General features: G+C 32.7%; 1 protein-coding gene across 1 annotated transcript; it reads right to left on the minus strand.

The window, feature by feature from the left end:
* Nucleotides 1–300: 300 nt before the first annotated feature.
* Nucleotides 301–876, minus strand: LOC139897697 (uncharacterized). Its single transcript, XM_071880395.1, has one exon. The coding sequence runs from the start codon at nt 874–876 to the stop codon at nt 301–303; it is 576 nt and encodes a 191-aa protein (XP_071736496.1).
* Between the last annotated feature and the right edge of the window lie 15,319 nt (nt 877–16,195).

Below are 16,195 nucleotides of genomic sequence, written 5' to 3' on the forward strand. Positions count from 1 at the left end.
CTCGAAACGAGACCCTAACCAAGGATTAAAAGAGCTAGACACGACGAGATACAAACGTGAAAACTAAGCAAAGACTATACAAGTATCTAAATGCATAAACACGAAGGTTAATTTTTCGCGAGCAGGAAAAAGCCTTCATCCACGATTTCCAACTAGGCTAAGAACAACTTGTAATTACAAGCAGGGAAAGGAGCCAACTTACAGTATTGCATTATGCAACGACAAAGCAAATTGGCCCTTCCCCTCTTAGTCTCGGCGAAGGTAGAGAATCGGAGGAATCCGGCATAAAAAACCTGCACATTAACCAATGCCTACTTTTGCTTGGTTAGCATCGAACCATCTCGGATTAGAGATCCATTTTAGCCAGTCTAGAGTACCTTTTTTCCAACGACAATTAATCCATTCATAGCACTTTGATTGTATTTCAGACACTATTTTTGAAGAGCTACGATTTTTATCACTAAAAACACGATCATTACGGTGGATCCAAATGTAATAAGTGGTAGTCCCCACCGCTTGCCACAGCGAGGACCCTAAATTTGAGATCAGTTGCGGATTTGAACCCTTGGCTAGATCATAGATGCACGAAAGGTATAAGTGGTCTAAACTCCACCATTTTTGAATTCTATTCCAAATGTCCATGGAATTCGAACATTTTAAAAGAGAATGAAGAAGTGTTTCAATGTCATCGTCACAAACCGGGCACCTAACGGAGTGAAGATCTATGCCCTTTTTATCTAATTCGGATCGGACGGGTAATTTGTTTTGTTTTGCCCTCCAAATGAAGATACCAATTTTTTGGGGAATGAGTGGGTTGAGGTCAGTAGGGATACGCGAAGGTTGAGAAGCCGCCGCCAAATTGTTCAAGAGATGCATTAGGGAGTCTGTAGAAAAGATACCATTTGGGTTAAATTTTCAAGACCATGTGGAGGGCGAACTACGAGAGAAATGGTGTCGACTGAGCAAATCGGTGAGAGTAGCAAGCTCATCAGCGGCTCTTCATTTGGGCTGTGAGGCCCAATTCCAATTGAGAACATTGCCAGATTCGGAAATTAGCACTCGGTCAGCTACAAACGTCTCTATATCTACCTCCAACCTAAAGAGTCTTGGGAAAACATCACAGAGCGGCTTATCTCCAATCCATTTATCCTTCCAGAAAAAGGTGTCAGCTCCATTTCCTACATCCTTAACAAACGCATTAGCAATATTACACCCTAACTTGTTTAGGGTTTGCTCGATATTGATAATATTAAACCAAGTTCGACCCGAGAATTTTTTCAATTTATTGGCAGGTAGCGGAGATATACAACCCAACCCTCCATTTTCCCCGTAAATACTTTTAATTACACGGACCCAAAAAGAGTTTTTATTTGAAAGGAAGCGCCACCACCATTTTGCTAACAGGGAAAGATTTTTTAGCTTTAAAGAGTTGACACTTAAACCACCAAATTCATAAGGTAAAAGGATTTTTTCCCATTTGACCCAAGCCATTTTATTCTCTTCACATGACCCGCCCCAAAAGAATACTCGACGCATTTTTTCCAATTCTTTTATAACACTTACCGGGGCTTTGAAAAGGGAGAAATAATATTGTGGTAGGCTACTTAGCACCGCTTTGATGAGAGTTAGTCGTCCGCCGTAAGAGATAGATTTGGCCTTCCAATCGGAAAGGCGTTTTTTGAATTTTTCGAAAATGGGTGTCCAATTATTATGCTTTTTCAAATTTGCCCCGATTGGAAGACCAAGATAATTAAACGGAAAAGACCCTTCTTTACACCCAAACCAATTGGCAATATTACTTAATTCAACATTTGAAGTACCAATTCCGTAAACACAACTTTTATTAAGATTAACTTTAAGACCCGATAAATCTTCGAAACATTTAAGGATTTTCAGAGTATTACGAACTTCACATTTATTCCATTTACCGAAAATGATAGTGTCATCCGCATATTGAAGGTGCGAAACAATGACCTTATCATTTCCAACCTCGACACCGTTGATAAGTTTTTTGTTAGATGCAACTTTCAAAAGGTGGTTTAGCCCTTCACCCGCAAGAATGAAAAGGAAAGGAGATAGTGGATCACCTTGCCTTACCCCTCTCTTTGGGAAGAATTGACCAGTGGGTGAACCATTGATAAGAACCGAAATTGAGGTGGAATTTAAACACGATTGAATCCATTTAACCCATTTAACCCCGAACTCCATAGACTTCATAATGGAACTAAGGAAATCCCAATCTAGACAATCAAAGGCCTTTTCAAAGTCAACCTTAAATATAAAACTCTTTTGATTTCTAGATTTGAGGTCTTCGATAGTTTCAAGAGCAATTAAAACACCGTCTAAAATATATCTATTAGCAATGAAAGCGGTTTGCTCGTCCCCTATTAGCCTCGGGATTATTTTTCTAATTCGATTTGCAAGGAGCTTTGAAAGGATTTTGTAATAGCTCCCGATGAGGCTAATAGGTCGAAAGTTTGAGAAATTGAGCGGGTCTTTTACCTTTGGGATGAGGGTGATGAAAGAAGCATTGCATCCGTTCGAAATTTGACCTGACTCCCAGAACCAGTTAATCGCTTTTAAGAGATCTTCCTTGATGATGTCCCAGAATTTTATGTAAAAAAGGATATTGAAACCGTCTGGACCAGGAGCTTTGTTTGTACCGCAGCCTTTGATTGATTCTAAAACTTCTGATTCTGAGAAGTGAGCTTCAAGTGATTCTGCCATGTGTTCTTCTAATTTAGAGCCGTCCCAGTTATTAAGCATCCAACCATCGGAATTGTTTTTCTCGAAAAGACCCTGAAAAAAATTAAAAGCTTCGTTTTTAATATCAGAAGGGTTAGAAGTCCATACCCCTGCGGCGTTAATTCCATGGATATTGTTTTTATGGTGCCTACGTCGGATGTAGGAATGGAAGAATTTGCTGTTTTCATCCCCCTCTAATGCCCATTTAAATCTAGCTTTTTGTTTGAGCATCTCAAGTTGCGTGTTTTCTTTTTGAGCGAGAGATTCGCGATCCTTCATCCATTTTAAATATTGCTCGGGGCTAAGATTTGACTTTTCAGCTAGCTTTTCCCAATCATTGATTGCATTCGAGAGATCCTGTATTTCGACATTGAGTTTGCCATGAGTCGTTGAATACCATTTCCTCAACTCTTGTTTAACAATCTTTAACTTTTCTCGAAAGATGACGTCGGGTTTATTGCTATTGATGTTTGAGTCCCATGCACTTTTGATGACATCGTGTGAATCCTTATGTTTTAACCATTCATCGAATACTCTAATTGGTTTAGGACCAAAATCTACATCACCGTCTTTCAGAAGTAGAGGGCAATGATCTGTATGTTTCTTATCTAGAACCAACACATTCGCATTTGTCCATTGTTGAATAAAATTGTCCGATACCAAGAACCTATCTAGTTTGCTGAATTTAGTCCCGTTGTCACTAATGCGCGTATACGTTCTACCGCCCAGAGGTAAATCAAGAAGAGAATTATCTTTGATAAAATCGTTAAACAGTTTGGCTTTTCTGGCACAGAACTCAGTGTTTTTTCTTTCGGATGCGTATCTAACTTCATTAAAGTCACCAAAAATTGCCCACATAGCGTCCTCGTATTTCAACACATCAGAGAGATCATTCCACATAACTTTTTTGTCGTTCTCGGTTTGTGGACCATAAGCATTTATTAGAACGAGTTCAGTACCTATATCCTGCCAATGTCCTTTTATCGCAATAAAGGAATCACGCTCAACAACACGGTTAGCTTTAAAGATGTTCGGATCCCAAACCGTTAAAATCCCCCCCGAATTGCCTTTTGATTTTTTGAAGGCATACCTGTAGTCGCAGTTTCCCCAAATTTTTTCAACCCATTTTTCTGGAATATTTTCAGCTTTTGTTTCTTGAATTGCTATTAAGTTTGGTTTATGTTGAAAACAAAGTTTTTTAAACCAATTGAATTTCTTTTTGTCGTCTAAACCCAACCCTCTAATGTTTAAAGATAACAGCTTCATTATTAAAATATTAAATAATAATCACGATAGGGTTAGAGAGTACCTCAACTCCTGACAGTAAAATTCTTTCTCGATAGACCTAATATATCGCCAACTTCGTCACAATTCAGTGATTTTTCGGAAAGAGATTGTGGTCCTTTATCTTTTTTCTGTGATGCAACCGATTTTGAGCCAGCCTTATTAATAGAAATCTTTTTCCTTGGCTTTCTTGCTAGGCTTTTAACCTTTAGAAACTTGGAAGATGAAGTCCAATTTCTGATATTAGACCAAGATTCAATTGAGGATTTGCTAGAAGTTTTTCGTTTTTTGCTTGGAAATTCTTTTTTGCTACAGGCTTGGTTTGAAGGTTTAGAGGGGTTATCATAATGAAGTTCATGATCAGTAGGCTGAATTGGATCGGAATTGAAAACAAAAACGGGGTCAGGTTGTATTTGTTCAGATTCTAGGTTTAAGGCTCGAGTTTCATTATTGGGCTCCATCGATTTAAGGCTCGAGTTTATTGGGCTGGGTATGTTAATGAGGCTGGGATCGTTTGTGGGATGGATTGGGCTAGGAGAAAGTGTCGATTTTACAGGAGACAAAGGGTATGGGACAGATTCGTCCGACAGTGGTGCAGATTTTTCTTGTAAGTCCGATGACACATTAATGAAATTCGCATTCTGTTTGTTTACCTCGTGTGTCGTTTCATCAATGAAGGAGTCATTGTCACTATCACTTCCAACATTACCCTCGTTTTTTTGAGAATTGTTGCCATTAATATCTTCATTTACTTTTTCACTATTGGGAGAGACGTAATTATTGTCGTTGAAATTCTTCTCGAAAAAATCATCTGACATGGCGAAAACTTTTGAAGCTTCATCTTCTCCGGTGACGAACTGGTTAACTCCCACCGGTGGCCAATCATCCTCGTCTTCTTTGTCAGAAATATCTACGTTATGCTCGTTTTCGTTTTTGAAGTTGCTGTTTGAATCCGTGAGGTCAAAAGATGAATCCGTTTCTTCCATCTCTATTTCCACTATACCTGCAACATCTTCAATAATTTGCACATAGAATAAGCCTTCTTTGATTTTCACTTGGACAGTTGTATTTATAAGACTTTCTTGACCCCAAAGTTTTACTAGTACTTTTCCTGCCACCAAGTTCTGATTACCATTGAAGTTACAATTATGAAGATCATGTATTGGACCATACCAACTTGCAATTTTTCTAAAATTCTTTTCCGACCAACAATTGATTGGGACCCCTTTGATGGTGAGCCAAGAGAGCCTGGCCGATTGGAATGATTTCTCTTGAACTCGACGGATGTTCTTAAGCCATTGTCTTAGAATATGATCTTCATTATTGAAGATATTCTCAATAGTTTTGTCGTCTTCGAAGGTTAGACATAAATCGAGTCCACCAAGATATTTAACGTTGAATTTGGAGAGACCTTCAGCTGTGCAAAGTGTAGGAAATTCCTCGATTAGATCAATGTCCAATATTTCACCTATAATGGCTCTTGAAAGTATTTTTTTGTTCGAATCTTCTTCTTCCAAATCAATAACTCGAGGCTTATCAGCAGGGTTTGGGACTTTTTGGTTGAGTTTTTCATGAGGGTTTTCTTTCAGGTTCTTGTCTTCATTGTACTTAGGGATGCTTGTTTTAACGGTTGAAGTTTTAGGGATGTAGCGTGTTTTGGTAGGCTGTTTGTTTTCAAAGGGAATTGAACTTGCAGAATGACGATTGTTGGGGAGTTGGTTAGGAGGAACTGAATTGTCGAAAGGTTGATTGGCAGGATGTGTAGGTCCTTGGTTACGATGCATTTTATTAACCAGTGAAGGTCCTTTTCTTTCAAAAGCTCTGTACGCACGCAACCAATTACCATTTAGATAGATGCTATTTAATCGCTTAAGGAGAAAATCTAAATCAGAGATATCCACAAAGCGTACAAAGCCGAAGCTTTTACCGTTTCTTAAGGTTTTCCTGATCGGGATGAATAAATCAGTTACAGAACCATACCTTTTGAAGAAAATCAGTAAATCATTGTAATTCCAATGGTCAGGAAAATTAAAGAACATGATTGAAGTTTCGCTGTTTGAAGATGGATGAGGGGATTGAGACCGTTTATGAAGTGGAATATTGTTTGGGAAGGTTGCGTGTTGATTGTGAAGATTTTCGGTGACCGGATTGCTGTAACCGTTGTCAGATCCAAACCGACGGATGAGATCTCGATGATGAGAATTAGGTTTTATTTTTATCGCAGGTGATTTTTGATTTCTTTCTGATTGAACCCATTCTCCTTCCTCAATATCATCACTGAATTTGGGTTTGAAGGTGGGAATCCGGCGTTGATTTCCTGGTTTGGATGTCGGTGTGAAAGGAGAGGTGGGGAAGGGGAAACGTTTCATTGAGAGAATATATGCACCATTTCCTTACATATATAACATTTCTCCAAACCTATGCTTATGTTACCAGTGATACACAATTTTAGACACAAGTCCAGCCTATGAAAATATATAGACCAGACCTTAAAACACCGACTCATTCTAAAACATATAATGAGAAGATGAACAAATTGACCCGAAATCCATCTGGTTCCAAAGTGATTGGGCCTACTTAAAACCCTTAAGGTCCATAAACTTCAGCAGAATTTTATACTTCTCAGATTGAGTCATCTTCTAGACGCCATAAAGGTTTTCTTGATTGCAATTGCATCTCCACCCTTTAGAGTATCGTGTATCGTGTATTGCACTTGTTGCACTCATCCGTAAAGGTAACATCATTAGAACCTTCTATATTGAATTTAAAAAAAAAAAAGTTGCAAAATTTTATGAAAGTTCTTTGTATATAAGAAACAACTTATAAGTATCTCTTAATAGAAGACGATAATTCAGATGGTACAAAATCAACCCGCACATACCTGATCCTTTAGGTCGCGCCTCCATGGCTCTATATATGAATCATTGCCCTGAGCAGATTCATCAGAAGTCACAACGATAGCATACATGTTGCATCAATAAAACACCGTTATTTGGAAGCAATTCATAGTCTAGCTACAAAACAGAACAAAAAACAACAATAGTTGCTGCATAAAACCATCAGGTAGCCAATGTAGCTTTGTTCCATACTCCCATTTGAACATGTCACCACCATAATCCAAAATCAAGATTAATCATCAATAAATTTTTTGAAAAAGACATATATAAAACTTATTAACCATTGGATACCTATTTTACCTTACTCACGTAAGATCAAGAACTGAACCCCATTTCTTTCTATAGAGTTGAATCAAAACAATTTCAATCTACTCAATATAAAAAATGTAGTGTCAGTAATATTGAATTATACCACACATCACAACCTACCATGTAGACTAACTATAATAAACCCATCAATGCAATGCTTAAACTACGGACCTAATTAACAAGCCATATGTAACATCCTTAAGCCACGCATCTTCTACGAAAAGAATAGATACATTACAAATTCAAACTTCAAAAATAACTTAAGTTGAAAAGGGAACATGAAAAAAATAACTCAATCAGAAGATACCAACGTCCATAGAATAAAGTTTTTATCAGAAGATCCATATGTGAGGTGATTTGATTTGTGTTTACGTATCCCTCCCAAATCCTTTCTTTTATGTTGTTTCGAACCCAGCTATCAATCTGTCAAAAGGAAAAAAAACCGGAATTGAAATCATAAAAAAAGAAATTAGAAGGACCATAATGAAGCTTTAATAATTAAAACTTAAACATTGAATTGAGGATTTTGATGAGGAAAGATTGAAGTCCGAAGAAGATAGTGAATTACAAAGAATATATGAAAATAAATTACTGAAATCAAACCACATAAGAGTGAAGTAGAAGAACCCTAGACACGAATATCACACGATACTGTAAAGAAAACCATTGAGTATGGGAGAAAGAAGATGATTCATTATAGTAAGAACCTTGATAAAGAAGTGGAGACTCCTAAAAATTGAATTATTAGGGTTTAGGGTTTTTTATTGTATGTAGTTTGAAGCGAATGAAAGTGATAGTATAGATTATAGAACCCCTCGTTTACGTATTTCTTCCCGTGCTTTTTCTTAATTTGAGGGACAATTAAGGGATCATTGTTAAGAAATTGATTTATTAGCTAATATTTTTAGTGGATGATTAAGAACCGTTAAATCAAGGGGTATTATAATATAATTTTCTAATCTAATGGTAATTAAGGGGGTTTTAAAAATATTTATTAGCTAATCGAGACTCTCTTTTAATTTATAGTAAGATAGGATCATATAATATAACTTATAAATAAATATAGATAGATATAAATATCTTATTATGTGATACCTATTTACGCATTATCATGAACAACAGATCATTTGCTAGATAATAGTTTTAATTATTATAATCTATAACATTTAAATACATTAGGAATTATGATTTGTAAATTAAGTAAAGGATAGAAAAACAAACAAATAAATGGGTTAAAAGAATTTGAATGAAGAATTTTTGTTAATATCTAATTAGTTTGGATGAGAATAAATTGTATTCTTTATGTATCTGGTCACGAAATAAGCAAGGTTCAACATGAAGATATTTTCCTTCCCACCGAAGCCTTAGTTTGAGCGGTATGTGGTGGGATTCAATTTGAGGTACTGCAAACTCATGTTCGATTCTCATTTCAAGCGGTAGTTTCCAACCTTTGATGGTACTGTCAACATTAATGCGATTTGGGAAGGTCTGGGGGGTTTTCCCAACCTTCGATGGTACTACCAACATCATTACGAATTGAGTTTCCTTCTAACTTGTGTGTGAGTGGCATATGATCGCGAAAGTAGTTAAATTCCCTCTGGACGATGCCGATATCGCCGTTCGAAAAAAATATGATTGAAAAATATTGAGTAATTGAGATGATGTAAATTGAAAAATAGATCAAAAACTCGAGAAATTAAATCATGGCTGATTTTTATTAATTTTTTTCTAGATGATTGCAACAAATATGAAGTTACCGTGCGCTGACGCGGACATAAAACTTTTTGTAGTATACAACTATAAGTTTTTAATTAATATATTTTATCTTTGATAAATGTAACATAACCAAAGATATAATATTCTGTCACAATACCAAGGCAACATATTTTAATCTTCAATAATAAAATTAATTAAAATTAACATAATTTGAATATATTTTTTAAAATTATTAATAAAATGTGTTAAAGGAAAAAAAAATGGAAAGAAAAAGAGGGAAAAATAGTTGGAAAAAAAAATTGCGAAAGATATTGTAAAAAAACTTTTGAGAAAATGTGAGAAAACGTTTTCTAAAAAAAAAATGTAAGTTACCGTGCGCTGACGCGGACATAAAACTTTTTGTAGTATACAACTATAAGTTTTTAATTAATATATTTTATCTTTGATAAATGTAACATAACCAAAGAGATAATATTCTGTCACAATACCAAGGCAACCTATTTTAATCTTCAATAATAAAATTAATTAAAATTAACATAATTTGAATATATTTTTTAAAATTATTAATAAAATGTGTTAAAGGAAAAAAAAAATGGAAAGAAAAAGAGGGAAAAATAGTTGGAAAAAAAAATTGCGAAAGATATTGTAAAAAAACTTTTGAGAAAATGTGAGAAAACGTTTTCTAAAAAAAATTGTAAAGTTTGAATAAAAAAGTCATAAAAGAGATATAATAAGAAAAATGAGAAAATAACTAAAAACACAAAAGAGTGGAAGAGTTTACAATGAAAAATCAATAAGATAGAAAAGTGGGAAGACTGAATTGCAAATAAAACATTAAAAGGGGTCATCCTGAAGATTTAAAATATGAGGTTAAAAAAAAGTTAAAAAGTCATATATCACAACAGTTCAAACCGTGACCCTTTGGTTACCTTAAAGTACAGACAACCACTAATCCAATGTGGTATTCAATATATTTAGATTTAGATATAATTAATATAATAATAATAATAATAATAGGTAAAAAAACAGAATAAATAAAAATTTACTTGACATGATAGCTTCTATATTAACTCTAACATACTCCTTTTAATAAAGAGTTCTAAAAAACTTAGATTATGGTTATGTTTAGCACAGAGTTTTTTTTTTTTTTTTTTTTTTTTTTTTTTTTTTAGAAATTTTTAGCTTTTATGAAAAAACTCATATTTAATAGAAAGTTTCATTTGATTAAAAGAGTTTAAAGCTTTTAAAGGGAGGAAAAAAAAGTAAAAGCTAAAAGCTAATAAAATTAGCGTTTGAGAAAAAAGTTCGTAGCTTTTCTTCATTTTACCTCTTTATTTTAACATTTCTCTACTAAACATCTAAATACATATACATATAAAAATTAAAGCAAATAATATATATATATATATATATATATATATATATATATATATATATATATATATATATATATATATATATATATATATATATATATATATATATATATATATATATATATATCACCTCTTTAAAGCAATAAAGTTAAAAATAACTCTATTACAATATTACTAATTTATCTACAAAGAAATCACGAGGATAACATAAGCACAAATCTTCATCTCCTATGATAAGATCCATTCCTCCCACCTTGAAAGAAGAATGCTATAGAATATATATAGTTCTATATATAGTTTTAGTACAAAATTTTAAAGTTATAGAATTGAAGGCTACAAACTGTAACATAGTTTAAAGGTTTGTTATAAAGTCGTTATTAGTTTAATCAAGTAGTTAGTTAGGGTTGTTAGTTGTAACTCGTCTATATCTGTAATCGTTGAAAGGACCCGTTCATATACATTATAAACGATTCACAATAGCTGATTTCATTGCGAGGTACTTGACCTCTATATGATACATTTTACAAACATTGCATTCGTTTTTAAAAGACAAACTTTCTTTACATCGAAAGTTGACGGTATGCATACCATTTCATAATATATCCAACTATAATTGACTTAATAATAATCTTGATGAACTCAACGACTCGAATGAAACGTCTTTTGAAATATGTCATGAATGACTCCAAGTAATATCTCTAATATGAGCAAATGCACAGTGGAAGATTTCTTTCATACCTGAGAATAAACATGCTTTCAAATGTCAACCAAAAGGTTGGTGAGTTCATTAGTTTATCATCAATATTCGTTTCCATCATTTTTAATAGACCACAAGATTTTCATTTCCATTTCTCATAAATATACATCCCATACATAGAGATAAAAATCATTCATATGGTGAACACCTGGTAACCGACCTTAACAAGATGCATATAGAATATCCCCATCATTCCGGGACTCCCTTCGGACATGATAAATTCGAAGTACTAAAGAATCCGGTACTTTGGATGGGGCATGTTGGGCCCAATAGATCTATCTTTAGGATTCACGTCAATTAGGGTGTCCGTTCCCTAATTCTTAGATTACCAGACTAAAAAAGGGCATATTCGGTTTAATAATCCAGCCATAGAATGTAGTTTTAAGTACTTGTGTCTATTTCGTCAAACATTTATAAAAGCAGCGCATGTATTCTCAGTCCCAAAAATATATATTGCAAAAGCATTTAAAAAGGGAGCAAATGAAACTCACGATACTGTATTTTGTAGTAAAAATACATATGACGACATTGAACAATGCAAGGTTGGCCTCGGATTCACGAACCTATATCAATTATGCATATCAACACATGTAATGGTAGCCAAACAAATATATATATATATATATATATATATATATATATATATATATATATATATATATATATATATATATATATATATATATATATATATATATATATATATATATATATATATATATATATATATATATATATATATATATATATATATATATATATATATATATATATATTATTAGTGATTTTAATTGTTATTTTATATCATGTTTTTATTAATAACTTAATTAGATATATATTTATTTTTATATAGATAATTAACATTTATTACATAAGTATTAATATGGTTAGGTTTTATGTCATAAATATATTTTTATATAGAAAATCTTTATTTGATATATTAATAATACTAATAATAATAATGATAAAAATAATACTAATTATGATAAAAATTATGATAATTCTAATAATAATAAAAGTGATACTTTTAATAATAAAAATGATAGTTTAAATAAAATGTTTATTTCAATAATAATACTAATAAAAATGATAAATAATAAAAAAATACTTTAAGGATCATAATGATAATAATACTGATAATAATAATAACTATAATAATAATTTTACTACTACTAATAATAATAATAATAATAATAATAATAATAATAATAATAATAATAATAATAATAATAATAATAATAATAATAATAATATTAATACTTGTTAATACTTAATGATAATAATAATAATCATGTTAATCTTAGTAATAATAATAATAATAAGTAATCTAATAATAATAATAATAATAATAATAATAATAATAATAATAATAATAATAATAATAATAATAATAATAATAATAATAATAATAATAATAATAATAATAATAATAATAATACTTTTGCTAAATGACATTTATAAAAATGATATTTTTCAACAATAATGATAACAACAATAATATCAAGGGAAATTGGCTCAAATACACTTTTTTTTAATCTTTTATCACAAAATACACTTTTAAAAAAAAAAATTGTCAATATGCACCATCAGGGCGACCCAGACTATGGTCGACCACCATTATAACATGGTTGACTGCGTAGTCGACCAACTCTAACAAGGTAGTCGACCGACCATTATAAGGTGGTCGACCAATCTTATTCGAACAAAAATTGGGTCGACTACCATTATATCATGGTTGACTGCGTAGTCGACCAATATAATAAAGTGGTCGACCAACCATTACAAGGTGGTCGACCATGTGATTGCTTTGCTGAAAAAATGTTTGTGGTGAACTGGGTGGAAAGTTCTACCAAAACAGCTGGCGTATTTTGCATATACAAAAATTGCATATTTGTGGTGAGTTGGCAAATCAATTAAACAATTTTGTAAATAAATAAATATGCATATACAGAACTAAATCATCACAGTCGCATATTTGCAGGTAATGAGTTGTTCAACTTCACTTGCATATTTGAAGATGCGTTTGCAATAATTTGATATTTTGGTGTTATAATCTTCATAAAAAACATCTTTTTGATGCTCAAGGATTGATTTAGAATTAGTTTACATATTCAATTTATTCAACTTTACATCTTCACGTTTGAGTTTCATTTGGGGAAGGTTTTTTTATTTTATTTTTTTTTAAATTATTTTGGTCGACCACCTTGTAATGGTTGGTCGACCACCTTGTTAGTGTTGGTCGACTACGTAGTCAACCGTGATATAATGGTAGTCGACCCAATTTTTGTTCGAATAAGAGTGGTCGACCACCTTGTAATGGTCGGTCGACTACCTTGTTAGGGTTGGTCGACTACGCAGTCAACCATGTTATAATGGTGGTCGACCAAAGTCTCGGTCCCCTGATGGTGTATATTGACAATTTTTTTCAAAAAAGTGTATTCTGTGATAAAAGTTTTTTAAAAAGTGTATTTTAGTCAATATCCAATATCAATGATGTTGATAATAATAATAATTGTAATAATAATAATAATAATAATAATAATAATAATCTTAATAATGGAGGACTACCTTTAAAGCTTTTCCCCAAAAAAATAATGCCCCACACAAGGCTCGAACCCGCGACCTCTCGCTTAACACACAACACCTCAAACCGTCGATCTGCCTTCCATTTTTCTATTTTAACTCCTAGCTTAATTCTATTTAACCCGATTTGCAGCAGCCTGCTTGCCTATTGGGTCACAGCCCAACAATGTGATTGAATCTCGGCCCAACATATATCGGCCCAGTAGGATAAACAGGAACACGGCCCAGTTCAAGGTCTGTATAAAAAAAATTAAAGAAACTTTGCTCGTGGTTTTTAGATTTCCAGAACACGTCTCCTCGTGGCCCCCTCCCTTCTTCTTTTTCCCTTCTACACATCAAACTCGACAGGTTTAGCTTTACAGCTATTGATGATAGCGTCTAACATAAAAAAAATCGTTATCTTCATCATCTATAACGGCTGTATACAGCAGCTTGGCCAATCAGTTGTTCATCGAACGAAAAAAAATATAAAACATAAGTCTTGTATCATAGTCACCATCATCGTCTAATTATTTTCAAAATCATCTTTATTCGTTTTCTTAATCATTATCAACTATCATCCATCGTTTGTCATCATAAGTTGAAACCCAGAGAAGTAAATAAAAAAAATATAAATAGAATAAGATGGTGTATATGTGATGGGTTCGGTTGATGGTGGGCGTGGAAACAGAAAGGAAACAGTAAAAATAACGCAGGTGGGTGTTCTGGTTTGTGGTGGTAATAGGTGGTGTTTAAACTTGGTGATCATGGAGGTTTGTTGGGCTGTCGATGAAACAGAGACAGTAAATTAACGGGCAGCAGTAAAAGACTTGGTTGTAGGTGAGTCACGAAGAAAAACATAAGAAAGAAGGAGGAGAGAGAGAAGAGAGAGATAGAAATCGAAGTATAGAGAGAGATATAGATGGTTGTGTTTGATGTTATTCTCCCGACAGAAAAAGAAACAGGAACAATTAAGGTGTTGGTGGTGATTCGATTAAATAGCAACAATACAATAGTAGTACATGAATGACGATGATAATTACATATGGTGTTTGATGATATCAAAACAGAAATTGTAACATTAGTCTACTGTGGGTTTTGTTGGGTTTCTATGGTGGTGTTTGGTTTATGAAGAAAACAGAAACGATTGGTTAACTTTTTATGGCGGTTGATGAGTGAGTTTGGTGGTGGTCTGAGGCAGCATGATCATCGTGGAGTTGCGGCAGTGAAAAGGTTAGATGATGGTGGTTTTGTGTTGGTAAAAGACTGCAATAGCAGGTGGTTGTTTTTGGGTCGAGTTCGAGCAACAACAATGGTGATCGAAAGTTATGATGTTGGGTTGATTATCGAAATAAACTAGCAACGGAGGTGGTAGTATGAAAGATTGTTTGAAGATACTTATACGGGTGTTGGAGGATGATGAAGAGGTGATCGAAGGTTAAGGCTTTGTTGGTTTGTGGACTTTGTTCTCGGACAGGATGAACCTATCAACGACAAAAATAAATAAATAAATAATGATATTGGTGATAAGTTTATGATAGTTTAGTGTGATGTAATTGTAGAGTGATGGGTGGTGGCATGGGTTTGTTTTGAGAGGAGCATGTGATGGTTGCAGTTTTTTTTAATCACTACTCAATATCATATACATATATAGAGGGACATAGAGATGAGAAAGTTGGTAGTACAAGCTGTAGTGACCCGAACTTTTCCATGTTTATATATATATTATGAAATTCTTGTTTACATAATTAAGTGTTTCCAATATGTTAACCAATCAAACTTGTTAAGACTTGATTAATTGAAATAGGTTTCATATAGACAATTGACCACCCAAGTTGACCGGTGATTCACGAATGTTAAAACTTCTAAAAACTATATGATGACATATATATGATTATATATATAGTTAACATGATATTATGATAAGTAAGTATCTCATTAGGTATTTTAACAATGAGTTATATACATAAAATTGAGTTTATTGAATTAAGAAACTCGAAACGATATATATAACGATTATCGTTATAACAACGTCTTACTAAATACATATGAATCATATTAAGATATTGATACCCTATGTTTAATCATGATAAATGATAAGTAAACATGTCATTAAGTGTATTAACAATGAACTACATATGTAAAAACAAGACTACTAACTTAATGATTTCGAAACGAGACATATATGTAACGATTATCGTTGTAACAACATTTAACTGTATATATATCATACTAAGATATATTAATATATCATAATATCATGCTAATGTAATAATTTAACATCTCTTTAGATATAATAAACAATGGGTTAACAACATTTAACAAGATCGTTAACCTAAAGGTTTCAAAACAACATTTACATGTAACGACTAACGATGACTTAACCACTCAGTTAAAATGTATATACATGTAGTGTTTTAATATGTATTCATACACTTTTGAAAGACTTCAAGACACTTATCAAAATACTTCTACTTAACAAAAATGACTACAATTACAACCTCGTTTAGTTTCATCAACAATTCTACTCGTATGCACCCGTATTCGTA

The sequence above is a fragment of the Rutidosis leptorrhynchoides genome, chromosome 1, assembly GCF_046630445.1.
Source record: "Rutidosis leptorrhynchoides isolate AG116_Rl617_1_P2 chromosome 1, CSIRO_AGI_Rlap_v1, whole genome shotgun sequence".
NCBI classification, from domain to species: domain Eukaryota; kingdom Viridiplantae; phylum Streptophyta; class Magnoliopsida; order Asterales; family Asteraceae; genus Rutidosis; species Rutidosis leptorrhynchoides.